This window comes from Heloderma suspectum, chromosome 5, assembly GCF_057233095.1.
Source record: "Heloderma suspectum isolate Gila_16-S chromosome 5, 16-S_ref, whole genome shotgun sequence".
NCBI classification, from domain to species: Eukaryota; Metazoa; Chordata; class Lepidosauria; order Squamata; family Helodermatidae; genus Heloderma; species Heloderma suspectum.
Window position 1 is genome coordinate 131,591,112 of NC_139462.1, and position 27,706 is coordinate 131,618,817.

General features: G+C 43.2%; 1 protein-coding gene across 8 annotated transcripts in view; it reads left to right on the top strand.

The window, feature by feature from the left end:
- The first annotated feature begins 339 nt into the window (after positions 1–339).
- INTS10 (integrator complex subunit 10) overlaps positions 340–27,706 on the top strand; it is a 44,570-nt gene continuing 17,203 nt past the window's right edge. For 6 of the 8 annotated variants that reach the window (XR_014792229.1, XM_084857488.1, XM_084857489.1 and 3 more), the window contains exons 1-11: positions 340–501; positions 6,471–6,538; positions 7,032–7,135; positions 7,875–8,014; positions 9,056–9,137; positions 13,037–13,177; positions 16,197–16,368; positions 19,285–19,454; positions 21,617–21,750; positions 25,129–25,282; positions 26,565–26,647. Coding sequence is in view for 7 of the 8 variants with exons in the window: in XM_084857488.1 (XP_084713614.1) it covers positions 373–501; positions 6,471–6,538; positions 7,032–7,135; positions 7,875–8,014; positions 9,056–9,137; positions 13,037–13,177; positions 16,197–16,368; positions 19,285–19,454; positions 21,617–21,750; positions 25,129–25,282; positions 26,565–26,647 (1,377 nt within the window). In the remaining variant the exon portion in view is untranslated. The remainder of the gene's footprint in view (positions 502–6,470; positions 6,539–7,031; positions 7,136–7,874; positions 8,015–9,055; positions 9,138–13,036; positions 13,178–16,196; positions 16,369–19,284; positions 19,455–21,616; positions 21,751–25,128; positions 25,283–26,564; positions 26,648–27,706) is intronic. The other 2 variants (XM_084857493.1, XM_084857494.1) reach the window with 1 other exon arrangement.

Here is a 27,706-nt window from a genome sequence, read left to right on the forward strand (position 1 = left end):
GTATGTGGCAGAAAAAGTGGATGCACATATGACACACGGATGCATGAAGTGGTACATAACTGCTGGGAACAATTTTGTACTAGCTACTCACTGGACTTCCCTAAAAGAGAAAACTGTCACTTTTACCCCGCGGGGAAAAAAAGGCGTCGTCAAGCGTGGCCAGGCCCTCCCGTCCGCCGGCACCGTGTTGCCAGTCTCGCATTTTCAAAGACCCTGTTTACGCTCTTTCTTAACACGCCTACGGGCATTGCAGAGACGGCGCATGCGCAAAACCCTTCCTCCGCATCGTTGGCCCTCGAACGCGCCTCTGAGGGGGCCTCGTCTACGCATGTGCGAGCTGTCGTCAGGGCGGGCGGCCCTGCGGCAGCCAAGATGTCGGCGCAGGGGGACTGCGAGTTCCTGGTGAAGCGCGCCCGGGAGCTGGTCCAGGGGGACTTGTGGGCGGCCAAGGCCTGGCTCATCACCGCGCGGAGCCTCTACCCCGCCGACTTCAACATCCAGGTCTGTGAAGCGGCTCTGGCCGGGCGGTCCGTTGCTGGGGCTGCCCGCGACGCTCGGCTCCCGTGAAGCCCCACCTCGTCCGGCTGGGCTTCTGCGGGGGAGTCGCCGCCGCCTCCCCCCCATAGACGCAAGAACGCGCTCGCCCGGCAGCTCCTTTCTGCCTGGGCGGGACCCGTTCGTTCTTCTTCTTCGCCCTGTCTCCTTTGTCTTGCTTGGCGGGCTAGAGGTTGAACCCCGCTCTGAAGATGCGATGGAGACGTGCAGGACTTCCTCAGCCACCCAGTAGTAGGAGCAAAGAGCAGATAATGCTGTTTAGATCTTGCATCTCCCTGGTTGTATCCAGTGTTTGCCCCTACTTAGGGTAGACCCACTGAAATTGAGGGCGCAACCCTATGCATGTTTAGACAGAGAAAAAGGCCTGCAACTCCCAGCATGCCTGGGAGTTGCAGGCCTTTTTCTCTGTCTAAACATGCATAGGGTTGCGCCCTAAGGGGACCTAAGGTTGATTAACTTAAGTTCCATTCATTTTAATGGGTCTAGACTAAGTAGGGACGAACACAGGATAAGCTCCCCCATCTGGGCAAATGTGACTTTGTGTGTGTGTTTAGCGCACACCAGCAGAAAGTGAATTCTTTTATTTTAGTCATATGTTTCAGCGTTATGGATTGTTTTGCAAATAACTGGTCATCAGTGCAATACAGTTGAACTGTATGTATTTTAGCATTTAAATATTGTTCTGCCCATGCTTCCTGCACAAAGGCAAAGCAACAGCTTGTCCGGTGTTTTTTTCTCTCATGTTGCAGGGTGGGGGCTGAGACCAAGAGGAGTTAATAACACCCTGTAGACTGGGATGTGTGTTGCAGCCACCCTGTCTTAAGTGACAGCCAAGCTGTATTATATCCACATTTCAGATGAGGACTGAGGTGGGCAGATTGTTGTCACAGATTTGATCTATATGGGCAAAGTCCAGTGTACCATATCTCCATGGCAATACTGCACAGTTAACAAGTTATAAAAAATTGCAGGTATCTCTGCAATTTCCATTAGGAAAAAATCCAGAAGTGGCAGTAGAGTAACATTTTCCAAGTTCATCAGAGCTCTTAGGATAAAGGTTAAATGTGAGAGCAAAACAAAAACGGGAGGGGGTAGAAACCATTCTACCAGGGCAAATGAAAACATTCAAACCTCACATTGTGATAATTTGAAAAGCTCACCCCTTCCATTTTAAGAATTGCCCTGTAACATCTTTCTCTCTCCCTCCCCCTGTCTTTGTTTTGTTTTTTTACTTAAAATCCAGCCTAGTAAAAGGTTTTGATGAACTGGAAGGGTTGCTCGCTTTTTTGTTAGCATTTTGCAGGCCCCAACATACCTTTCTGCTTCATATGATCACTCTACAGAATAGAACAATGACATAATAGAATATACAGATATTGCAAGTGAACTCTTTGTGCTAATATTGTCCCATGTGTCTAAATGAACTGAAACCACCACAAAGTTATACTGAAAACAGAAGAGCAAAATGTACCCCATACAAAACATATCCAGTTATACTAGTATGTCCATCTTCACCTGTGCTCAAGTCCAACAACTGTGCTCAGTTAAATGCAGAGGCACTTTGCTTGCATACTGCGTGCCATTCTATATGGGGATCCCAAACAACTAAAGAAAGGGCAAGCTACTCTAGTTCTGTTTTTGTATTTATTTGTCTGCCACTGCCTTAGGACTATCACATGTCCTAGACTAAGTAGATGAAGCAAGCAGTAGGCCTATCTACTGTTTGCTTACCATCTGCCTAAGCTTTTAGCTGGTAGGATGTAATGTACTTTGGAGAGTTGGGTTCAAATCCCCACTCAGCTATGAAAGTCTCTGGGTGACTGGCCTTGGGTCAATCACATACTTTCAGTTTAACTCCAGACCAGTAGCCAGCCTAAAAGTTTTTTTTGGGGGTGGCAGTTCATCTGGTTTGCAGGCCTTTAAAGACAAAATTGTAAGCTATTTTTTAAATTGTAATTTTTTATAAGGGGGGCAGAGAATATTTGGGGGGGTGGGCTTCCCTAGCCCACCCCTGGCTATGGGCTTCCCTAGCCCACCCCTGGCTACGGGCTTCCCTAGCCCACTCCGGCTACGGGCTTGCTGACCTCACAGAGTGGTTGTGCATGTCCTCCCACCTTTCACCTCACACCATATATGCTGCCTCAGGTTCCTTCCCGGAATGGTATTATAACATTTTGACTGAGTTAAAAAATATTGAGTGGCTGCTACTTAGCTTTTTTTAAAATGTGGTGTTGAAAGATTGACGTTTAATTTGTACAGTGCTATTGTACTATTGATCATAAGAAAATTATGGGGAGTATCCAGTCCTCCTTGCATGCTAGCAGGACCTACTGCTAGTACAATGGGAAGGTAGTGGTTCCAGGAGCAGCCAGAAACAAGCAGAACCCCCTGTTTCCGAAACAGGGCAGACAGCAGAATTTGCAGAAGGAAGCTTCGCTGACCTGTCCCAATCTGGAAATAAGCATTTCCACTTGTTTCTGGGGTTGCTTTTTGAACTGTTAGCCCTTTGAGTAGTGGATCCCACTTGTACAAGAGATTGAACAAGAGTGCAGCAGCAGTGGGTACTGCCCAATATTTCCAGAAAACATAAGTCACAACATGGAAGAAAAGCATTAAAAAAACCAGTTACTGTAAAAAAAAAAAAAATACCCAAGTCAACCCCACATATATACTTAACCACCCCTCCCCTACACACACACTATTGTTACATCTCAGTAGCTGCATAAGCAAAAGATGCAACCTTTTCCAAAGGATCACTTACTGTTGGCTAACAACACCTCCCCCCCCCCGCCATGGTTTTGTTGCTTTGGTCAGCGGACCCTTCCAAAGAGAACATTTGCCAATATTTAAATCTTAATTCCTTAGATATTGGGCACTGGAAAAGGTAGCTCTTCCATAATCCTTCATCATAAATGCTATATTTTGGGTCATGTGAGAATTTTCTATAGCAGCTATCCAACATTCCTGTAGACATTGTATTTTTTCTTTTGCACTTTATATGGCTATATATTAGTGTTTGTGTGCTTAATCAGTCACATTTATATGCTCCCTTCCTCCAAAAAGTTCAGAAGTATTTTCCCATTTTATCCTTGCAACAACCCTGAGAGGTAGGCTGAACAGAGGGAGGGAGGGGAGACTTGCCATTGAGTTTCATGGCTGAGCAGAGACATGAATCTAGGCTCCTTCATCTAAGTCACAGCATTCTGTTCAAACTGGCAATGCTCCATGCATTAATCTCTCCATCACTCCCAACACTGTTACCTAGTACTTGAAAACCTATTTCCTTATTTAAGGGCATAAGAATAACTTTGCTTGATCAGGTTAAAGTACCATGCACACTTATGGCAGTACATAATTAATTAAACATATATCTGAATCTGCTTTCTGTTTCTATCACTGTCTAACCAGATGTGTCCAGCAGCAGCCTTCCTGTGTTGTTCTCCCAAAATCTGGTTTTCAGGGTGGTGGTGGTGCAGTCTCTGAACGTGGAGATTCCATTCAGCTGTCATGGTTAATAACTGCTGATAGACCTGTCCACTGTGAATTTAATCTTTTCTGAGAACATAAGAGTTGCCCTGCTGGATCAGGCCAAAGGTCCACCTACCCCAGTAACTGCATCCAGTCAGATATCCTTGGGATGTTGACAGGCATGGCATGAAGAAAGGAGCTATCCCCTGTGTGTCCCCAGAATCTGCTCAATGAGGTCTACTGCCTCTGTATGTGCCTGTTCCATTTCATTAAGATACCTAATAGCCATCGGTAGGCCTATTCTCCATATTTATGTTGACTTCTCTTTAAAAGCCATCTAATTTATAGGCTATTGCCACATTTTCTGGTAGATAATTCCACCAGTTAATTGTGCATTATGCGTAGAGTTACATTTATCTGGAACCTTTTGCCATTCTTCATTGGATGACCCCAAACTTGTAGTAATATATGAGAGGGAGACAAATTTCTCTCTGTTTACTCTGTCCACACTGTTTTATAAAACCAATAAATGAGAAGCGATGTGCTGTGTCAAGATTTAACCACTTGGTTAATGTTCCCCAAATGGCTTGAATCTTACCCTCCAAATTTACTCTACCTCCTATCCTCTGCATCCCCTGGCTCCAGCCACCAGTTGGCGGATAAGCATCCGGAGATCCTTGTGGGGATCTGTAGACTGGGTCAAACAGATAGTGATTTCTTTGCAGCAGGTACACTCCTTCTCCCATACTCCTAACTGCCAATTTGACCAGCTTCAGTCTTATACATACATCCAGACAGGATGGGAAGAGTAACATGAAGATTGCTACATGAGGAGTTAGCACTTCCTGTTCACCTGATTAGTGGGGTTCACGTTCTCCCCCCGCCCCAATATCTTGCACTCTTCCAAAACAGACTGCCCAATCTAGGCAGCCTGTTGGAAGTGTCATGTAAACAATGCTGATTTTATCCATCCTTTTGGCATTGTCAATAGAAACATTCCAGAAAGAGATACTAAGATTAATTGAGGAAATAACTGGGTGTACTATACCTTCTAGTCCAAAAGAAGGTATAGTTGGAGTATTTAAAAGGATACTTTCAAAATAAGGTTTAGAATCACTGTTAAGCTTGTTGATAACTGAAAAAAAAATGTGTATAGCTTCAATCTATGTTGTGTGGCAGGGAGGTGGGGAGACAGTTCCAGCTTTTTAAATTGCCTTAAGAAAATATGGTGTGTGGGAGCATTTATTTATGATTAATGTAATAAATATGTGGTGTTAAAGTCTGAAGGTAGATAGTAGAATAAATATTGTAGGATATTATATTTATAATGTATTGGAATGTTAAATACCAATATTGTCAATTCGCATGCTCTTTTTCCAACACTGGAATGAAATTTTGACCTTCTTCATAGTACAAATAAATATGTATTAAACTATAGTCAAATGTATACATGGGTAGGGGCTGGTGGAACAGAAGCTTGTTGGCCATGCCTGCAGTCTTATTTTTAGAGATCTTGTATTAAATACATTTTGTGCTTTATGTGGAAGTCCACTTATGATGAAATTCCCATACTGTACTGCTATGAGATATTATTATTGTATTAACGTAGGTGATTCTTTAGAGTTTGCTTTTAAGCTTTAAAAAAAAATTCTCTCCCACTATAGGCTAAAATGGGTCTAGCAGTTAAATTAAACATTTTCATAAATTTCAGTATCTGAAGCTAAATGAAAATAAAAGTTGAGCATTACCTCCATACATGGGCTACAGCACTCTTTTGCTGGGAGAGTCTGCTAGGTCCAGAAAGTATATAAGCCCGCCATTTCCCAGGGAGCAAGTTCACTGAGTGAGCAAACAGAGAGCTAATAAGAGGTTGGCAGTGGAGAAGGAGAAGGAGGAATATTCTGCTCCTAACAGAATATCCCTACCAAGTAAGTGGACAGTTTGTGCTTAGAAGGACCTGCCAACTGAGCAGCTAAGGGAGGAAGAAGGAAGGGCCACAGCACTGAAAGCCAAGGGGGAGGACCCACAGGGAAGAGAGAATGGACAAGAGGCCATTAAGCAGTGGGCTGTATGGGGGGAAGGGGAGGGGAGGGGACCCTTAAAGAAATGCACAACCCCGTCCCGTAACCCCTCCAATTCTATGAAATTCCAGCTGAGTCAGTTCCCCTCTCCCCCCCTGCCCCCAGTAATTTGAGCACTGCCTTTAAGTTCTTATACAGAAACTTGCTGGACTCCTTGTGATCTTAATTTTGCTGGAATGAACAGATCAGTACTACTTTGAAGCTTACCTCTTTTTTCCCCTTAATTTTTTTAGTGCTTTTGTCCTCTACCCCTCCCCCTTCTCATTATGGTGTGGTAGAAAAGGTGAGGTGTGATACTGAGAAATCTAGTGGGAGGATAGATTTGTGTTTTCTGTGTGATTTATACTCTTCTCTCTTGTGTTTCAGTATGAGATGTACTCTATTGAGAGGAATGCAGAGCGAACTGCATCAGCAGGCAGATTGCTCTATGACATGTAAGATACCTTTTAAAAGTTTTTTTCCAACCAAGGACTGAATCTGTAGGGAAACCACTTCCCTTGTAAGTGTATTTTCTTTTTTATAATAAGGTGACAGTACAGATGAGCAACCAGGACCGTGCAAGATTGATTACAGAATAAAGAAAGTTGATTGCTTATCTGCTTTGTTAGAAGAAACTCTATTTAATGGTTTAGAATGCCTAATGCTATACTAATAAAGTATTCTTCTAATGAAAGAGACTACAGGTGGCTCTCTGGGTTCTACCATCTCCATATTGTCCATTCTTTTTACTGATATATTTGTTGCTGATTTAGGAAGATTGACTGTTTAAAAAACTTGCTGCTCCCTAGCATAATTTGTATTGCTGTTAGTATGACTAACTAGGCAAAACATTTGCATTTTTAATAGCACACTGTCCAAGAAAAAAGCTGTTCCTGATTGACTTCAAATATAAATTATTCCTCCCCCCCCCCCGCCACTTTGTTTCAGGTTTGTAAACTTTCCAGATCAACCAGTGGTATGGCGGGAGATTAGTGTTATTACATCAGCATTAAGGAACGACTCTCAGGATAAGCAAACTCAATTTTTAAGAGGTATACATTTTTCCTTCTATTGAATACCTTGCAAGAATTGTCTAGTTTCACAGTTGGCTTGGTATCTAAAGGCTTTTGATACCTTTGCCTGTAGTAGCTTCTCTCCCATTTGTCCTAGACAACAAATTACTTATGTCCTAGCACAGAATCCTACAGGGTACTCCATTACATATTTACCTGGAAGTAAGTCCTGCTGTGTTCAGTGGCGCTTACTCCCTGGTCAGTGTGCATAGGATTGCAGACATAGTTTGCAAAATTACATGTGGCCCATGAAAGCTGAAATCAAATCCTGATTTCTGTATGTGGGCTGCAAATTGCTTCTTCCAGAGCAGTTTTTACATACTGGGGCATACAGCATGTAAGCTCAGTCCATTTCCTCTGCTGGTGGCACAGCATCCCTTCTTCTCTGACTCTAAGCTTGAGGCTAGGTGGGGGAAGGAGATTTCCTTCAGCTCCCCCTCCATTTGCAGCCCACTGCACCATATGCCACACAATTCATAGGGGTCCCCCAACTCCCAGGAGCAAACTTTGTGGGGCACAGGGAAGGGGGAGGTGAGAAAGCCTCATATGTAACCTGTTCACAGAAGGAAAAGACCTAGCCGATTTGTCATCCCGCTCAGATTTTTGTGTCTGTTATTCTCCTACTCTGCTCTCCACCCAAACTTTTATTTCCTTCTTTCCTATCTGCACCCCACTTTTGAATAGATTGTTTGGTGCATTGTCCTCTTTCCCCACACAGGTTTATTTGAGACCCTTCCAGGTCGTGTTCAGTGTGAAATGTTACTGAAAGCCACAGAGCAGTGCTTCAATACATTAGAACGGGCTGAAATGTTGCTCCTGCTTTTGCGACGTTTCCCCGAGACTGTGGTTCAGCACGGGGTAAGGGAGCGAAGATTCTTTATATTGCAAATACTTGTTCATTTGTTCCTTAGGATGTTATGAAGCTTTACAAAATTATTGTACATGTACTCTGCCATACCTGTAGATGACTGTGCAGATGGGTAGGATGGTGCCAAAAGCATAACTTTGAAACAAAATGTTAAAGACATTGGGTTGGATCCAGATTTAGGAGTGTACATCTGGGCTGGCAGAAGCAGACAGCTCTGCCCCCTCCTCTCCAAAGAAGCCCCCTGAAAATGCTACACAGAGGCTCAAGGGGTGCTGCTGAATGTATAGGCTGTGGTGAGGGGGCTGAGGGATATGGGGCATCTCCAAAAAATGGATAGAGGCACCTTCTGTGAACTGAGCAGAACTCATGGAAGGTGCCTCTGCCCAGTTTTGGTCCCCATGGAAGGTGCCTCTCCCCACGGCCCCCATGAAAACCTGCTCGATTCTATAGGCTCGCCTGACCCTCTGTGTAGCATTTTCAGTGGGCTGCCATGTTCAGGAGGGTGTCGGAAAGACTACTTCCACCAGCCCATTTGCATGCATGTAAATCTGTATCCAGCCTGTTCGGAGTTCTCCATGATCTTTGGGCCATTCCATGTTAAAATTAATTAGAACCGCAAAGCAATTGGTGGATGCAGAGGAACAAGTCCTCTTGATGCTGAATTGAGATAATACGTTAAATTTTATTGCTTCTGCATATTGTCCTTTCTTCTTACTTTAAAAGATGGAAACACAATTTGCTGATTTATGAATAAAGGCATTCTGACTGTTTTTTAAAAATTGCTGTTCCCAAGCATAACATGTACTGCTGGTAATATGATAACAGAGCTGCAGACTGTACATTGTTTTCAAAATACCCACTTTGCAAACACTCATTTCCCTTGTCACCATCCCTACCCTTTTTTTTCTGGGCAGTTGGGCATGGTGATAAAGGAAGGCATTAATTTTCTTTGTTCAGTATATTGCAAACGTTCTGGAAAACACCCTGAAAGAATAACAACCAGATCTTAATTGTATTTAAATTTTGCAAAGGTGGGCCTTGGAGAAACATTATTAGAAGCAGAAAATATTGAAGACCAAGAATCACCTGTCAATTGCTTTAGAAAATTATTTGGTAAGAATAGATTATTCATTTTCTATCTAGAGATCCAGTATGAAATAAGGAGACCAATTCTGCACAGATAATGTCTTCTAAGGGCGCAATCCTATGGAGATAGATGTCAGCCCATCCAATGCAGGGTGGCCAGAGCACGGAGGCAATCCTTTCCTCCATGCTCCAGTCGCCCTGCATTTTTGGCTTAGCTGGGGACTTCAGAGCAGGAGTGGGGGAGGCTGCATGGTGCATAGTAAGGTGGCTTCCACTGTCTCCTCCCGCCCCCCGGGACTGCCCTCTTTTTGCCTTCTCCACCCTCCATTTCCGAGCACGGACAAGAAGCTGGCTTGGAAAGAACAACACTGGCCATGAGGGGGTGGGGGAGGAGAGCATGGTTTCTGGGAACTGAGTTTGAAACCAGAACTCTGACGTTGGTTCCCGGAAATGGAAAAATCCTATGGCCCTCTAGATAGTGTCTAGTGGCCATAGGATTGCTCCCTCTGAGTAATTTGTATCTAATGCATTGATTTTGATGGAATTAGAGCTGCAGCATGTAAGGCGCAGCCAACATGGGAGCTATAAGACTTTTTTCTCTCCAAACATACACAGGATTGTGCCCTTAACTGGTTAGTCAATTAATTGGTTAATCAATGAAGAAAAATTGTGATTGACTGAAAAGGTGCCTCAGTTGATCAATTAGCGGATTTTAATTTTCTAATACAAGTACTTATAAAAGCTGCGGATGGCAAGCACAATCTTAGACATTTCCTCCTGTGTGACAGAGGACAATGCCTCTTCTTAGATGATGCCAGCTGAAACACTGGCATACATTATCGGAAAAGAAAGTGTGCATTTTTCTTTAGAACTTGTTTTTTCATATGCAAAGTGATTTAGATTTAATCAGTTAAATATCAGATCAATTAAAACATGTATGATTAACTGAGATTTCTTTAATTAGATGACAGCCCTATCTAATTACAATAACTGAAACTCTCTTAGGGTGCAATCCTATACATGTTTAGTCTGAAAAGGTCCTGCAACTCCCACCATGCCCCAGCATGGCTGGCTGGGGCATGCTGGGAGTTGTAGGACTTTTTTCTGTCTAAACATGCATAGGATTGTGCCTTTAACCATTCATCCACTGCAGGTGTGCCTTTTTCCTTCCAATGCTTAGTTATCACTAGTCTGGCACCCACTACTGGGTTCAGTATAAGATCTATTTTTTTATTTTACTCATTTTATTTATTTATTTATTTATTTATTGTATGGCACATTCACATCGCGTTACAATAAAAATATAGAGCATAATATGAAATATAAAATATAGACAGGAAGATCACAAATGTATATCTAGGTTACAGATATAGCTTTTTGCTTCAGTTGTCACAGCCAGGAAATCAGCAGTCTCCATTGTAGGCTCGGTTTTGACTCTGTCACTATGTGTTGAATAGTTTGTTTTTCAGCCCCACAATCACAATTTGATGATGTTATTTTGCCCCATTTATAAAGAGCATCTGCACATCTACCATGACCCGTGCAAATTCGGTTCAAGGTTGTCCATATTGCATGGGGCTGGTCAAATCCAGGTCGTTTTTTCAAGATGCAGGGCAAGCGTTGGCATGGTGGAGGACAGTTTCCCAGCCAATGTTGTTTCCACATGTTGTGGATATTAAAATCATCTTCTAGAAGAGCTTTAGCAGTAGAAATGGCTGGATGTCTCGATCTTAGCCTATTTCGCTCCAAGTTGGTTACATCATTTAATTTTGGTAGCTGGAGATTGTCAATAATCTTCTGATATTCTTGAAGAAGGGCACTCTTTCATCTTACATCCAGAGGTGGTATGTGGCTCAAAACAGGCAGCCAGTATGTGGGAGTAGGTCATATTGTCCCACTAACGATGCGCATTGACTCATGCAGTTGTGTATCGATCTTTCCCGTGTACGGACTGTTAAGCCACACTGGGGAACGGTACTCCGCTGCTGAGTAAACCAGACTGAGTGCAGTCATTCTCAGCATATCCGCTGTCGATCCCCAGCTAGTGCTGCACAATTTGTGTAGAATGTTATTTCTACTTCTCAGTTTGGCAGCAGTCTTCATCAGGTGTTCTTTATAAGAAAGTGTCCTATCCAGTGTAACCCCAAGATATTTGGGATGCATGTTGTGATTGAGCTGGTTTCCCTTAAATTGAACATTGAGCTCTTTGCCTGCTGATCTATTACAAAGGTGGAAGCACGTTACTTCTGTCTTTGTTGGATTGGGCTGTAACCTCCACTTATGAAAATATTTCTCCAATATGTCTAGATTGGAAGTGAGGACATCTTCAGTTGTCTCAAAGGATTTCTGTTGTGTGGCTATAGCCCAATCATCCGCGTAGCCAAACTTCCTAGACTTTATGTGTGGTATGTCAGCTATGTATAGATTGAAAAGGAGAGGTGCAAGAACCGAGCCTTGTGGTAGTCCGTTGTTTAAAATTTTAAGGACGCTGGTATCCTCTCCTATAGTCACAGTGAAAGTTTTTCCAACAAGCATATTATCAATAAGTCGGATAATTTTTCAGTTGAGGTTACTTCTATTAATTTATAAAGTAGTCCATGTCTCCACACTGTCATATGCTGCACTTAAGTCTATAAAGGCAATTATTATTACTTATTTTACTCAATAAAGGCTTGGAAGAAAATGGCATGTGCGGTATGTCATTAGCTTGGGCTGCAATCCTAAACACACTTAATGTGAAATAAGTCCCACTGAACAAACCTATACATGTCTACTCAGAAGTAAGCCCATTGAGTTGTATGGGACTTACAAGTTTTTACTCATTAGTAGACCTGATTTGGGTTAGCCATGGTAGCTTTTCCTAAATTTACTTGATAACACCTTGTGATTGGAGGCAGGTGAAGAAACAATATTGGTGGCTTCTTCAGTTTATTTTTAGGGCTGTGTATACTTTATGCTAAAGAAAAGTGTCAGAATTCTAAGTCTACAACAAAAACAGAAAACATATTCATATCATTTCCCTTATTTTGCATACATTTGCTTCAGTTACTCATGTGGAGTAGCAATACAGGGTTCTGAAGCCGTTTAACCATGGCAATTCGTATTCAGCAACCAGTTTATTATGTTCTGGTCACAAATGCAAAGTTGAATGTAGCGCGTGCATGCTTGTGTGCGCACACATGCACACAATCTAAGCAAGTGCAGGAAATAATTCTCATGGAAAATTGTCCAAAATGTTGATTTGATGTCCAAATTTGTTGTCCAAAACCAAATTTGAGTTAGATTCTTATTTTCTGGTTGGCCTTCCAGTTCTAAGATGTATGTTTGTGGTTTGCTGGAGTTTGAAAATACACCAAGAAAGCAATTGCTCTTCTCAAAAGTCAGGCCTCATTAGTCAAATCTTATCAGTCAAATCTTGACTATTGATTTAGACTGTTAGTAATGTAACAGGTTTATTATATAGTTCTCTGGCAGAACTCTAGACAAAAGCCTGCAGCAGGGTTTCTTCTAGTCCAAGGGAAGATGGGGGTCATTGGGTCTCTAGAAACTGAATTGCTCTTAAAGGGAGAGTTCATTCACTGTGCCAGAATACAACGCCAATGGTGTTGCAATAAAACAAAATTCCTGCAGCTGCTTGGAATACTTGTATGTGGCTCATTATGGCATAGCCATAGTAGGATCTAATCCCATAAAGGATAGCTGTTGTTAAAGAAAACTCCCAATTAAAGAAACCTTAGTTGGTTGGTTGTCAACCTTTTAATTGATTAAATCTGCATATATTTGCATAGGTGAGTCTCAAAGCAGCTTGTCACTAACTGCTCTGTCTGCTTAAGTCAAAAAGGCCTGCACAGTTTGCCGTGTTAAATATGATATGTTGTCAGGGCAACTGATAAACCTAATCTGATTCTTTTTGTATCTTTTTTTAGTCTGTGATGTCCTTCCCCTAATAATTAACAACCCTGATGTACGGCTCCCTGCCAACCTGTTATACAAGTACCTGAATAAAGCTGCAGAATTTTATATTAACTACGTGACTAGATCTGCACAGACAGAAAACCAGTACCAAGGTAAAACCACTGGAGCCAAATGCAGTACCAAATTAGGAAAGGGATTATGTACTTCAGAAACAATATGTGGTATCTTGCAAGGGAGAGTGTGGGGTTTTGGACTGTGATTTACTGAGGAGCTCATCTGTTTGGTTGTAGCAGTTTGGTTTCTCTCCCTCTCCACACTTTCCAACCCTTAAGAACAGTCACATAGGCAATCTTTCTGTGTGTTTTCAGTGACACATTTTAAGAGAGTTACAGTGCAATCCTTTGTGTATCTATTCAGAAGTAAGTTCCATTGAGTTCAATGGGGATTAATTGCAGATAATTAAGTGTAGAATTGCAGCATGAAATAAACAAATATCTTAAAAGTTGCTTCCGGGTGCTCTTTCTTAAGTCAGATTTTGCTTACATTTTAAGCTTTTAAGTAGTACTTCAATAGCTCTTTTAGAAAGTTTGTTTTTTAACTCTCCCATCCTTATGTTGGAAGCATAGACTATGGTTCTATGGTTTTAGCAGCTAATCAGCAAACTTGTTTAAATTCGCACGCCCTGGAAAAATGTTCACCATCTAGTCTCAAGCAAACTAATATACTAGGCCATGCACATGACCAGGTGCATATGACCCTTTGAGGCCCATTCAAAAGGAATGAGACAGTTCTCTGCTGCATAGTTCTTACAATCTAGAATAGAACACAAGGGAGACAACAGAGGAAGGGGAGTGGAATAGAAGGGTTAAAGGGGGGAAGAATATGCAATTATTAGAATTACATGTACTTTGGCTTAATTACAGTAGGGTATGGGAACTAGGTAGTTCCATCAAAGCCACCACAGAGACTTTCCGAAGAGCAGATCCATTCATAAGAGACTGAAAGGGAGAAAGGATGGACTGTTATTTGAGATAACAGGAACCCCTTGGACAGCTGAGGTTGGTTAGAGTAGGCAAGTGAAGATGACAGGCAGAGATGTGTTGGAACATAAGAGTGGAGAGATAAGGCAATGAAAGTCTTGGAAGGTAAAGATGAGAAGCTTGTTCAGGATCCAGGACTTTTGTCACAGTAGTGTTTTTCTACTCTGTATTTGTCCTGTTTCACCATTTTAGATCCAATTAAACATGGCCAAGCACAAAGGGTGGCCATTTTCTGCAATATATGATGTATATGCAGTTAGGGCCAGAAATATCGGATCAAGGGATTTTGGCAGTTGGCCTCGGTACACCACCACATTGAAGTTGAAAGGAAACACACCCAGATGGGAGTGAAGTCAGGACTTTCAGCTGTAATTCAAGGGGTTGGACAAAAGTGGGGCACTAACCATTCAGGAAGGACAGCTAGTGGCATATACCCCTCCCCCATCATTGGTGGCTCATAAGTAATGGAACGAATGGCTGACAAGCAGCTGCATGGCCAGGTGTGGCCTGTTTCCTGTGTACCCCATGACCAATCAAGCAGATAAAAGGCCTGGAGGTGGTTCTGAGTTTTACATTTGCATTTGGTAGCTGTTCACTGGAACTCCCAACATGAGGTCCAAAGAGGTGTCCATGCGAGTGAAGGAAGCCATCATTACGCTGAGGAAACAAAATAAACCCATGGGAGAGATAGCAAAAACAGTGGGAGTGGCCAATACAACAGTTTGGAACATCCTGAAAAAGAAGGAATTAACTGGCAAGCTCAGCAACAGCAAAAGGCCTGGAAGACCACGGAAGACAACTAAAGTGGATGACCGCAGAATTCTGCTCATGGTGAAGAGGAACCCTTTCACAATATCTAGCCAGGTCAAGAACACTCTTGAGGAGGTAGGCATGTCATTGTCAACATCTACAGTCAAGAGACGGCTTTATGAATGTAAATACAGAGACTTCACAACAAGGTGCAAACCACTGGTAACGCTCAAGAACAGAAAGGCCAGATTAGCCTTTGCCAGCAAACACCTGCCCAGTTCTGGAATAAGATTCTTTGGACTGATGAAACCAAGATTAACTTGTACCAGAATGATGGGAAGAGAAAAGTATGGAGAAGGAAAGGAACAGCTCCTGATCCAAAGCATACCACATCATCTGTCAAACATGTTGGAGGCAGTGTTATGGCATGGGCATGTATGGCTGCCAATGGAGCCGGATCACTGGTGTTTATTGATGACCTGACTGCTGATAAAAGCAGCAGGATGAATTCTGAAGTATATTGGGCTATACTTTCTGCTCAGATTCAGCCGAATGCTGCCAAACTGATAGGATGCCGCTTCATATTGCAGATGGATAATGACCCAAAGTATACAGCAAAAGCTACCCAGGAGTTTCTCCAGGCAAAGAAGTGGGATGTTCTTCAATGGCCAAGTCAATCACCTGATCTTCACCCAATAGAGCATGCTTTTCACTTACTGAAGACAAGACTGAAGGCAGAAAGACCCACAAACAAGCAGCAGCTGAAGGCAGCTGCAGTAAAGGCCTGGCAAAGCATCTCGAGGGAGGAACTCAGCATTTGGTCATGTCCATGGGTTCCAGACTTCAGGCAGTCATTGACTGCAAAGGATTTTCATCCAGGTATTAAAGGCGATCCTTAAGTTTGAAATGATGTTGATTTGTTCCATTACTAATGAGCCACCAATGATGGGGGGGGGGTATATGCCACTGGCTGTCCTTCCTGAATGGTTAGTACCCCACTTTTGTCCCACCCCTTGAATTGCCACTGAAAGTCCTGACTTCACTCCCATCTGGGTGTGTTTCCTCTCAACTTCAGTGTGGTGGTGTACAGAGGGCAACTGCCAAAACAGTTATCCTTGTTCCAGTATTTCTGGCCCTGACTGTATAAAGGGTGCGAATAGGAGAGAAACTAAGGGCGCAGTGTTATGCATATTTAGGCAGAAAAAAGTCCTAAAATTTGCAGCATCCCTCTAGCCAGCCATACTGCTTTGGGCATGCTGGGAATTGTAGGACTTTGTTTCTGTCTAAATATTGTATAGGATTGCGCCCTAACTGAAGGAAGCGCAGTGTGTTAGATTGATTTCTGGTGATGAACTAAGTTGCTGTTTTCATTGATTTCTAGGTACACAGGACACATCTGATCTTGTGTCCCCCAGTAAACGAAGCTCTCAGAAATACATAATAGAGGGCTTGACTGAGAAATCATCTCAGATTACAGATCCGTGGGAAAGGGTGTTCAAGATACTGTCCATAGTGGGTGTAAGATGTGAATGGCAGATGGACATCGCAAGAAGGTTTGACATAATTATTATTTCTTAGGATGTATCTAGTTAAGCGACCTGATGAATTTTGTCTTGATTGTCCTTGCAAAAACACACAGAACAAAAGAAACATCACAAGTTTTTTCATCCTAAAGCCTTTCTAAAGGCTACTGTTTGGAGCAGTCATCGCTGGTGACTACTGGGGCTGGGGGGGTAGAAGGCGGGCCACTGGAGAGGTGGAGCCAAGGGGATCACCATTGCGCTGGAGAAGCAAAGGCAGAGGAGCAAAAACCATGAATCCATGCAGCATACGAGTTGAAGACATAACATGGTGTAATGCAGAAACAAAGGCAGAGGAACTTTTAAAGGAATAAAGGGAGCCACCCATGCAACATGGCTGTTCTCTAAGACATAAAGGAAATGAGAAACAATGACATAGTAGCTGTTAAAAACATGACATTGCAAAATGAAGCACCTGTAGTTTCTTTGAAGGTGTCGGGGATCGTTTCCCCAGGATGCCCTCCACGGAAGCAGGAATGGCCATCTTTTTTAACATTTGTGCGCACACACATTTGGCGTGTTGCTGCCTGGTGAGGTGAGCCAGTCTGGAAGAGAGAGAGAGAGAACGGAGCTGCTGCTGCTCAGGGCATGCACAGTTTGCAGCATGCGGCAGCAATGGCAGCACACTAGAAGAAAGAAGAATCATGTCAGAGTGTAGTAAGTAATGGGGGGGCCTGGGGGTAGCGGGGCACTGCCCTTGTGCGCATGTCAACCAGCACTGCTCCTGGTTTGGAGATAACGGTGCCAATACAGCTGTAGTCATAGGCAGCTACTGGTATATTCTGGATGGGCAGGCCCATCCCCACTGCATCAAAAGATTAGCCCAGTCAGTTCTGTGGGGCATGGATGGAAATCTTTTCGTGGATGCACCCCTAGATAGGCCAAGGCATATGAAATGCTGCTTTAGTGCTTAAATCTCCCTTTCTGGATCAAAGCAATGTTATTTGTATACTTGTTTAAATATTGTTAAGGAAATATCCAAGGCAGCTTAGGTTGAACAGTCAGAAATTTATTAAAGCACATCACAGCTGTGGGAGAGACGGACGAAACTGTGTCTCTCTGCCCTAAAGGAAACAGGATGCATTTATACAGACTGAAAGTTGGAGAACAAAGAAAAACACACTACGCATGCTCAGAAACCAGTTAGTACTCAGCACATTCTTATCAGCACAGCGGCCTCCTTATCTTTAGGGATGAGTTACTTAGGAATTTCTTGCTTATGAGCAAATTATAACTACCTTCTCATGGTCACACACACACACACGCGCGCGCGCGCGCACACACAATCCCATCAGGCACCTCGCCTGAACCAAACTACGAGGCCTAGTCAGGCCTACTTTCACAATTGTTATTCATTTTTTTTGTTTAGGAACTTTTCATGTACCTTTTTTTGAATAGAAAAGGTTTACCGTGACCTGAAAGTTTCAATGCTTTCTGTAATAAATCTTTTTGATCACGTATTGTGGTTGATCACTTGTTTTTCTTTGTGTTTACCAAATGTCATATTTAGAGATGTGAAGGCCCAGAAAACAACTGGATAAATTTGGAAGAAAACATGTTTTTGTTTTTTTCCAAGGACCATTTTTATCCCCCCCCCCCCAAAATCTGGAAAATTGAACAGTTCTGGATTATGAAATGTTTTCTTTTAAAATTTGAGACAGAGTATTTATATAGTGTTACCCAGCCTTTACTCCCCACAAAATGATTTCTAAAACTATGTAACAAGAACACTTTTACAGAAAGACTAGAGATGTAAGATATTTGGAAATAATGAAGCCATTGGGAAAAATATTTTTTAATCCTCTCTGTAAAATTCCCAGCATAGTTAGTTCTTTCATTCCTTATTAAAATTATTGATCTAAAGTATATTTTATTGATAGACATTTATGCTCAGTTTCCCAACACCATTGGTCACCACTGTGCATTCTTGACAGCTTGGGTTTTGTTCTATACAGTCCTGTATTTCTGATACTGTAGCAGTCATTTAATGTCGTTCTAATCTATTCAGACAATAATTACAAATTTACTAACTAAGTTTACTTTTAAAAGTTTTAAAATATAATGATAGTTTTATGAGCAAATTAAGTCATACGTGATTTAGGAACAGAAAGGCTGCTTCATGTTCCTAAAGCAGCCCTCCCCAACCTGGTGCCCTCCAGATGTTTTAGGCTACAGCGCCTAGCATTCTTGACCATTGGCCATGCTGCCTGAGGCTGATAGGAGCTAAAGTCCAAAATATCTGGAGGACCCCAGGTTGGCTGTCTTAAAGCAAGAAAGTGACTTTAGATCTGTAAAGAATGCAAAAAAATTAATATCACTTATTTTTAAATTTTCCATAATTTCCCATTTTTCCACCCCCCCCCCCCCGGAAAAAAACACATTTTTTCCCCCATGGCCTCAAAATTTTCAGAAATTTTACATCTCTAGTCACACCTACAAGTTCTGTTAAGTTCAAGTTAACTCCAAAGCAAGTGTGCATAGGATTGCAGCCTAAAAGAGGAATGGTTTGGATCCTAAGATAAGTTCACTTAAAGAAGTCCTTGGGAGGAAAGATCCCTGTCCCCTCTCTCCTGCAGCCACTTGCTCCTCCCAAAAACTTTATCTGGAGGGTAGGGGCCCTCCTGAACAACATGAGACAGGACATGGGGGGGCTGTTGGGGAGTGTGAAAGTTGTCCAAGATTGGTCTGACCTCTGCCCATGTTTGCGTGATTCCCCCCCCCCCCATGGGCTTCCCTAGCAGCCCCCCACATTGTGTTCCTATGTTTGGGGGCGGGGAGAAGGTGGGAAAAATCCTTCTGTGAACTTATTTTAGGGTTTAAGCCAGTGTCATTATTGTGCTTTCAGATTAGAGTAGAAACCCCACTAACTTTGTGGTTTTGTATCTGCAGAAGCTTTGGTGACACACTGCTGAAAATGAAAGATGTCTGCAGATACATAAGTAACTATGATAATGAAGCCCATGCAAAATACAAGACCCAAGTGGTGTATTCCACAATGCTGGTCTTCTTCAAGAATGCATTCCAGTATGTCAGCAGCATCCAACCTTCACTCTTCCAAGGTTTGTTGGAAAGCTTCATTTCTCCTGAGCATTACAGTGACCTGGTTCGCACGACATGACAGCCCGCCCTGGCTTAATGTGCTTGTGGGGGCTGTCACGTCATGCCAGATATCTCGTTTGCCATAGCTTGTCGTGTCGTGCAAATCCATGTGGCAGGGGTTGTTAGATGTCACGACAGCCCTGTGGTTAAATTAATGGTGGGCTGTCATAATGTGCAAACAGCACCAGTGTCAAGTCTTTGCTAGAGATGCTTTTGGGCAGGGCTTGGTTTAAAAGTGACGCCAGATGCTTAAAAAAGGGGCTCATGTGGGGTTCCATATGGTTGTTCTTACACTTAAAACGTAATTCTAAACATGTGGAACCCACTCTACCCTAAATTTGTTTGCTTTTAATATGCCTGGTATTGTGTAGAAACCAGGCCTCTTATCAAACTGGGCCAGTTCACATGATCAAAATAAGCCACGGTGGCTTGTTGTGAGCTGTGGGGAGTGCCAGGCACAATTTTCAGAATCACTGCTTGGCTGCAACTTATCGTGACGTCTGAACCCGGGCAGCATGGCTTATTGGAGGGTGGAGCAACTCCCAAGCCATGGGCTATTGTAGGTTTGTTTTAAGGTTGTTTAAGCCTCCAACAACAGCCCATGGCTTATTTGAGGGCTGTTCAGCCCTTCCACAAGCCATGCTGCCTGGGTTCAGACAACATGATAAGCTATGGTCGGGTGGTGTTATGCAAATTGTGCCCAGCATGCGCTGTGGCTCACAACAAGCCACTATGGCTTATTTAAGCTACAGTGGGTTGTTTTGATTGTATGAACTGGGTTACTGTACGAACTGGGTCACTGTGTATCAAACTTGGATTCCTTGTGAGCTTGTCAGTGGTTGCTTAATGAGAAGATCAGTAATGACAGAAACCACCTCAGCAATAGCTCATGTGGATGATAATGCAGCCCCATCCCACACAGCACCCAGACTAGTCATGACTTTGTTTACTTGGGGGAAGAAGAGCATCTTCCTAGCAATTGTGATATGTTGCTGTTTGAGTGCTGAGAAAGTGTAGACTTGAGGGAAGGCACCAAAATCCCCCAGAACAAACGAATAACAGCTGCACACTTAATTGTGCGCACAAAAGATTGGTCTGAAAGACTCTGCAGGCCAATCTACACGTGACACTAAATGCATAATTGGGAACCGTTTCAGTTGGTGCTAATGAAAGCTGCTGTGTGTGTGTGTGTGTGTGTGTGTGTGTGTAGGACTAATAGCAGCACAGGTAGGGCAATTTTCATCAGGATTTTGGGGGGAGAAGGAGAGGATTAAACCTCTCCTCCCCATGCAGTGCAGCCCCGATGAAAAACAGAGCCCCCCTGCACCTGCTGTTAAGACCCCCCTCCCCCTGACATGGTTCCTGATGGTTTAGCACCACTTGTAGTTTGGCCTGAGCATTGGTGGCACTGGATTACAGACGTTAGGAGCAAGTGCAGAATCCCCCCCCCCCAACTGTGGTGAAGGGACATTGGTCCAGCTATTAATCAGCATTAAGGCTATCCAGGTTCCACGTCTAACAGACTTCTTAACCACAGCCCACCCATTGTATCCTTCACCCAAGGGTAGGGGGAATTCTTCTGGGAAGGGAGCATGTGATCATACAGCCCATTCCTAATCTCTAAACTGTATTTAAGAGGGGCTTTCTAGGACTCCTGTGCTAGCTTCAAAAGTTCATCATGTAAAACAAGGCTAATATGTTTGTGTATAAGCATGATATCTGTGGTCTTTATATAGCTTAAAGATATACTTGTGGTGATCCCCTCCGTATGTCAGTTTTACACTTGATAGATAAATTTAGCCCTGAAGTTGCTGGCCAAGGAGCCATTTGCTCAGAAGTAAGCATATCTGTGGATATAGCCTTCTGTGAAAATTGCCAAGTTACTTTTAGGAGGATTTGGCATCAAAGCCCGCATGTTGAGTTCTCATAAAATGAAATTTCATTTTTGCTTGGGATTATGAATACACTTGTTGGTCCATTAATAGGCAAGCTAGAGAAGAATACAGCTATGCATGTTTTTACTGTGCTGCTGAAAGGGATTTTCTAGTAGCTAGAAGCAGATTCTAATGGTATTCTTGCATTTGCAACTGTGCTTACAGTAGCGTTTTTATATTAAACATAGGGCCAAATGCTCCAAACCAAGTTCCACTGGTTCTCCTAGAAGATGTGTCTAATGTTTATGTTGATACAGACATTGAGCGCAGCAGACATATACATAAAAAACGGAAACTTGCTGAAGGGAGAGAGAAAACCATGGTAATGCCTTTCATTCTTAACATAAATGAGACGTGATTTGACACAGGATTTAGAACAGGCTTCCCCAAACTAGTGCCATCCAGGTGTTTTGGAAAACAGCTCCCTTCATCTCTGACCATTGGTCATACTGGCTGGAGCTGATGGGAATTGTACTTCAAAACATCTGGAGGGCACCTGCTTGGGGTAGGCTAATTTGAAATATTATTTCTTCTGGAATTCTAATATATTTTGATTTAGAAAGAATACATTTTTGTTCTGAAGGATAAATTGCAAACGTTGTGTGATCAATGAATACCTGAATCAAAATGTTGTGGTTATGTTGTTACATCACCTTAATTCCATTCTGTGATAATCATCAGAATTCAAATGAGAATAAAACTTAATTTATGCATTGTTTGATACTGTACTTGAAAGTGGCTGCGAACTCTGAGCGTACTTCCTTCAGCAGTAAATAACTCCTTATAATGTGAGTGTCATCCAGTGGTTAAGGTAAGCTTTGCAAAAGATTGGTTGTTAGAATAAAAAGTTAAGAATTTTGAAAAATTCTTATGACTAGGTTTGCACAGCATGCCAACCCATTGTGGGTTGTCATCTGGAACAACCCACAATGGGTTAGTATATAATCTGAACTCAGACAGCTTCCCGCAGAGTGGATTAACCTTTTGAAACAGGCTAAGACAACCACCAATGGCTTGTTGTAGGAGTTGTTCTACGCACGATGGGTTGGCATGTCATCTGGACCCGGGACATACAATCCATCATGGGTGGAGGGAAGTGGTGAGTGAGTCGCTCGGCAAGAATCACAAAAACCTCTGCTGCTCTTCCCAATCATAGGTGTGGCTGCTCTTCCTGATCATAGGCAAACTGCCTCAAGCCTCCCTCACCAATGGCAGCCCTTCTGATGGTGCTCAAACGGCACTTTGGAGGCTCTGTCACTGTTTCCCTGCTTAAAAAAAAAAATCATGTTCCAACCATTTGTGCAAATGGACTTAAAAAAATTTTTTCATCGGTCTTTTGCTGTAGTGGAATAGCATTATAGCACCATGAAGAAATAAAGAACCCCCTTCTTTATTGGAAAGCATGGTCCTCCGTGGCAGAACCCATCTTCTCTGCCCGTCCTGACCCCCTCCCTGCTCTGATCACTACCCCTTTTTGATCACCACTGTTTTTGTTTTGTTTTTTTAAAAAAGGTCAGTTCACTATACCATGGATAAAAAAAAATTTAAAGGGGGAGAAGCAGCCCACAAGAGCAGGGATGAAACTGACCAAGTGATTGACAGGATGGAGAAAGTAGTGAAAACATCAGGTAGGAGCAGTACAATGGAGGGGGGAATAGAACAGGAACAGGATGCCTCAGGCAGCTTCAGCTGCTCCATCAGATTAGTGCTATAGCACCATTAAGATTTTTTTTAAGTGAAAAGTGCTTCACATTACTGACTTTGCAAGGGGATCGGGAGAGAAAAGTGGGATGAAAAAACTTTTTTATGAAAAAGAGGGGATGCCTCCTCTGGGAGGAAAGGGAAAAGAAACACTACTGATCTCAATGAGCAATCCTATAGCTTCAGTTTTTAGATGACAAATTTTCAGAAGGGGAAGATGCCCTGATTATTTGAGTGTGGAAAGAAGGAATTATTTGTTTGAATGTATAAACATATTAGCCTTGTAACTGAATCCAAGTGTCTAGTTGAACCAACAGGCATTTTAAAGAACTGCCTTTATAAGTGACATGCCCCTTCTTAAAAAAATACATACAACTGTTCACAGAAGTCAAACTATTCCTTCATCTGAGGCATAGCCTCAATTGCATGTACTATTAGGAATATATGGGCAGAGGCCACCACAGAATCACCCCCCAGTAATAGCATCTGTACCTTTAAGAAGAAAAAGGCTTTCCTGTTGGTTTTCTAAAGTTTCTGTAATACATTTAATTATTTGTTTGACATTTTTTAGGGGTGGGGTAGGCCCCTGCTAGCATCCACCCCCAGCTACAAGCCTGAGCTTATTTAAGCCACAGTGGGTTGCTGCACATGCCAGCTGCCCTTGTGAATATTCAAGCCACAGCGGGGAGTCGCTGTGGCTTATCGTGTCATGTGAACCTGATGAGGGTGGCTTACAAGAGGGTTAAGTAACCCTAATTTAACCCTTATGTGATAAGCTGCTAACAATAATGCCTCCCAGAGATGTTTAGTCTCTCGCAGTTTTTCGAGAAAGCTAAATATTTTTCCGGCTAGGCATTAAACAAGAGATACAGAGGCTACAGTTTTCTCAAAGGTATTCCCAGTCTCAATTAGGGTCCCCAGCAGAAAACCTGCCCGTACATTGCCTCGCCTCACAGCCAAGGCTCCTCAGTGCTGGCTCCTCCTCTGTTCCTCTATCTTGCCTGTTGCTGCTGTGGCTTATTAGCTGCACCTGGCAACCAGCTCCCACCTCCTTTGGGAATGCTGGAATTGCATTCAGGTGGGGTGGGGAGGCAGCCAGTCACGCCTACCTGATTTCTCACACCCTACTTAAGCCGGGACGTGTGCAAGCACATGCCAGTTTTTATTAGCTTAATTACCCACCCAGGCATGGCTTGTATCACCCAAACCCAGGAGGCTCAGCTTGTTTGAGGGGGGAAATGAACCCACAGCCTGTTGTTAATCCAACAAATAAATTAACCCAACAACAGGCCATGCCTCCTGGATACGAATGATATGACAAGTCGTGCCTGGGTGGGTAAGTAGGCTAATAATGCCTGGCATCTGCTGGCATACGCCGCCAATTTAAACAAGCCTCTGTGGCTTGTTTGATTGTGTGAACCAGCCCTATGCTAGACTGTAGAAGAGCCTTTCTCAACCTGGCGCTCTCCAGATGTGTTGGTTTACAACTCCCATTATCTCTACCCAGCATGACCATTGACTGGGAATGATGGAAGTTGGTCCAACACATCTGGAGGGCACCAGGTTGGAGAAGGCTGCTGTAGAACATGCTTACTGCTTACATGGTGCAGAAATGGAGACAGGTTCCTGAATTTACCATTTCTGTGCTTTTGATGTAGAAGTTAACTGGTAAGCACTTCCTAGTTTTCTTGTTAAACCAAAGGCTTTTTGGTCCTGGCGTACCTAAATTAGACTGTTGTATAAACATTTAGCCACTTTAAAGTAGTGGAAATAAATATTTTTACTAGCCAGCCTTCAAAGTCATTTGTACCTTACAAAAGAGCTACCAACTTTTTCAAACTTTTCCTGGCCATTTGTCTGAAGGCAATGCATCCTATCGCTAATCAGGTGAGTAACTATTTTAAAAAATTTGCTGTGGTGCCGATTTTATAGTTTGGTTTTCCTGAAATTTTAATTTCTAGCAGGTCAGTTATTATTCTTTATCTTGACTTTTGAGTAGAGCTCTGATGACGAGGATCCTTCTGGGAAGGGGAAAAGCAGGCTCATTACGATAAATGCAGCAGACCTTTCAAACTCCATTGAAGTACAAGAGAGCTTTAGGTTGGCTAGAGAGAGCTGGGAACTTCTTCATTCATTGGAATCATTGGATAAAGGTAAGTACATTTGCATGCTGTTATACTGGGGTTGCTGTTGGTGTTTTCCATTACCTTGCCATATATTGGGGCTGGGGAATGCTTGTAGCTGTGAGCCCTTGCCCCAGCTTGGAGGGCGCTACAGCCTCCGATTCTGAGTCAGAAGTGGGTGCCACAGAATCAGGCCCAACCATGGGAAGACAGAGTCCTGAGAACTCAGGTCTACGAGGCCTCCTGCTGGCTTGCCAGCCAGGAGCAGGGGAGGCGCAGGACGGTGGTGTGGCCTGATTCCACAGGTGGTCGACCTGGCCTTGATGAAGGCCCTGCCTCATGACCAGGGGAGCCTTCCATGGGAGCAGGGCAGCAGGAGGAAGTCTCTTCAGGAGAGGGAGCTTCAGGGTTGTCTCCTTCGCTGTGTCCTCAATTAAAGAGGGCAGAGCAGAGGCGTCCTGTGAGATGCCGCCATTGCCTAAGAGGCAGGTTTCCCTGCCAGGATTGAATGTCCGATACTGATCTGTTGTGGTCACTCTCCTGTATTTAAGCCAGAGCCTTTAGTAGCAGAGTTTGCTAGAAACACTACTTGGATAACCTGCAAAGCTTCCCCACTTTGTCTTGGACTCTCCGGACATATTGGATTGGAGTTTATTCTGCCGGCTTGATCCACAGCTGCTTGGGGTTTTGTTTTGGTGCTCATGACCGGAACTTGGTCCAATCCATATCTTGTGAACTGTTTTACCTGTGGGTCTTTTTGGGACTGTAAAGGTGTAAACCTATTTACTGGAATTATGACAATAAAAGGTTTTACTGTGAACTGGGCCTCATCTCTGGGAAGGCAGGTCCTGACAGTAGTATTTTTAATTTACATTATAATTTCCTTTATATTGGATCCAGGTCTTGTGCTTTTGGCAGGGAATTGGGCAAGCAGCTTTTGAGTCTTCGCTTGGATGAGGCTTGCTGAAAGCCTTCATAAGGATAGTAGTGAACGTTTTCTTTAGCAGTGTGTTTACCAGCCTAGTGATTCCAGCGAACTGAAAACTATACCGACTGCTATTATGAGCAGCAGCTGTGCTCTTTTAGAGCAGGGGCCATTGTGAATCTCTCTGAGTACACACAAGTGAGTTCCCAAAGGAATGATGTTAGCATTAGATATTTTTGTCCTTCACTCAAGAACAAGATCCAAAGTGAATTCAGGAGCAAGTTTATGTAGGTGGATTTTTATGCATCTCTTCATGAAGCCTCATGGAGAGAAGGTTGAAAGCTGTTTTCCCAACATTTCCGTATAACCCACTTCTTCATTTTGCAGAATTCACAAGAATTTGTGTGTCGTGGAAGACTGAAACATGGCTTTGGCTGAGGATCTTCCTCACAGATATGATTATTTATCAGGTAAAAAACGCAGGAGCAGACTGCTGCCACTTCACTGTAAGCTTCTATTGCGAGCACGCAGTCTAAACCAGCTTTTCCCAGCCTGGTGCCTTCCAGATGTACAGTTCCCATCAGCCGCAGCCAGCGTGGCCAATGCTCAGGAATACTGGAAGTTATAGATCAAAACATGTGGAGGCTGGGGAAGCTTGGTCTTGACTAACAAATAGTGGTGTGTTCCCTCAAACCAAAACTGGGATCACCCACAGCACAGCCATGCACATTTGTGTTGGAGTGCACAAGCTTCAAAGTCCCAAGTCGAGTGTAAGCAGGAGCCCTCCCTTTCCGCAGCAGCTATTAGAACTTGGGCTGTTGCAAGGATCAGTAAGGCAATCTCTGTGAAGTGGTTTGAACCATCAAAAAGCGTTAAAGTGGTACTAGGTATCAAACCTGTGTAGCTAGTGGCTAAGAGACCAAGTCATGAATCAGGAAGCCCCTGGTTCAAATCCCACCTCTTTCATGAATTCACCAGGTGGCTTTTCGCAAGCTTCTCTCTCACCCTCCACCCCACCCCACGTCCCCTTCTGCAGTGTAGGAATAATAATGCTCACCCACTTTATGAAACTGTTCTAAAGATTATAGAGAGTGTGTATGCGAAGATGATGATGATGCAAATTAGCATAAGTGTTCCCCATCATTATTGTTAACATGCTTGTTACTTACCTTTATGAAAACATTGATGTGGTTTGCACATAACGCCAAAGCATGGTTTATTTAACCCATGGATTGTTGAATTCTGGGTTGTAGTGATGTATGAATGCAGCTGTGCTAGTAAACCATAGTTTATTAACAACAAACAACACAGAAAGACCTGGTTCGCACATAACACCAATTCATGGGTTATTTAATCCACAAATTGGTGGGGATGAGCGGGAGTGAATGAGCAAGCTCGCTGCCTCCACATTCCCACCACTTCCACTTTTAATCAACAACCTACGATTGGCTGGGTCGCAGGTGGTTGTTTGTGATGTGTGAACCCAGAGCACTGGGTTGGTTAGGGGCTAAACAACCCAGCAGTTAACC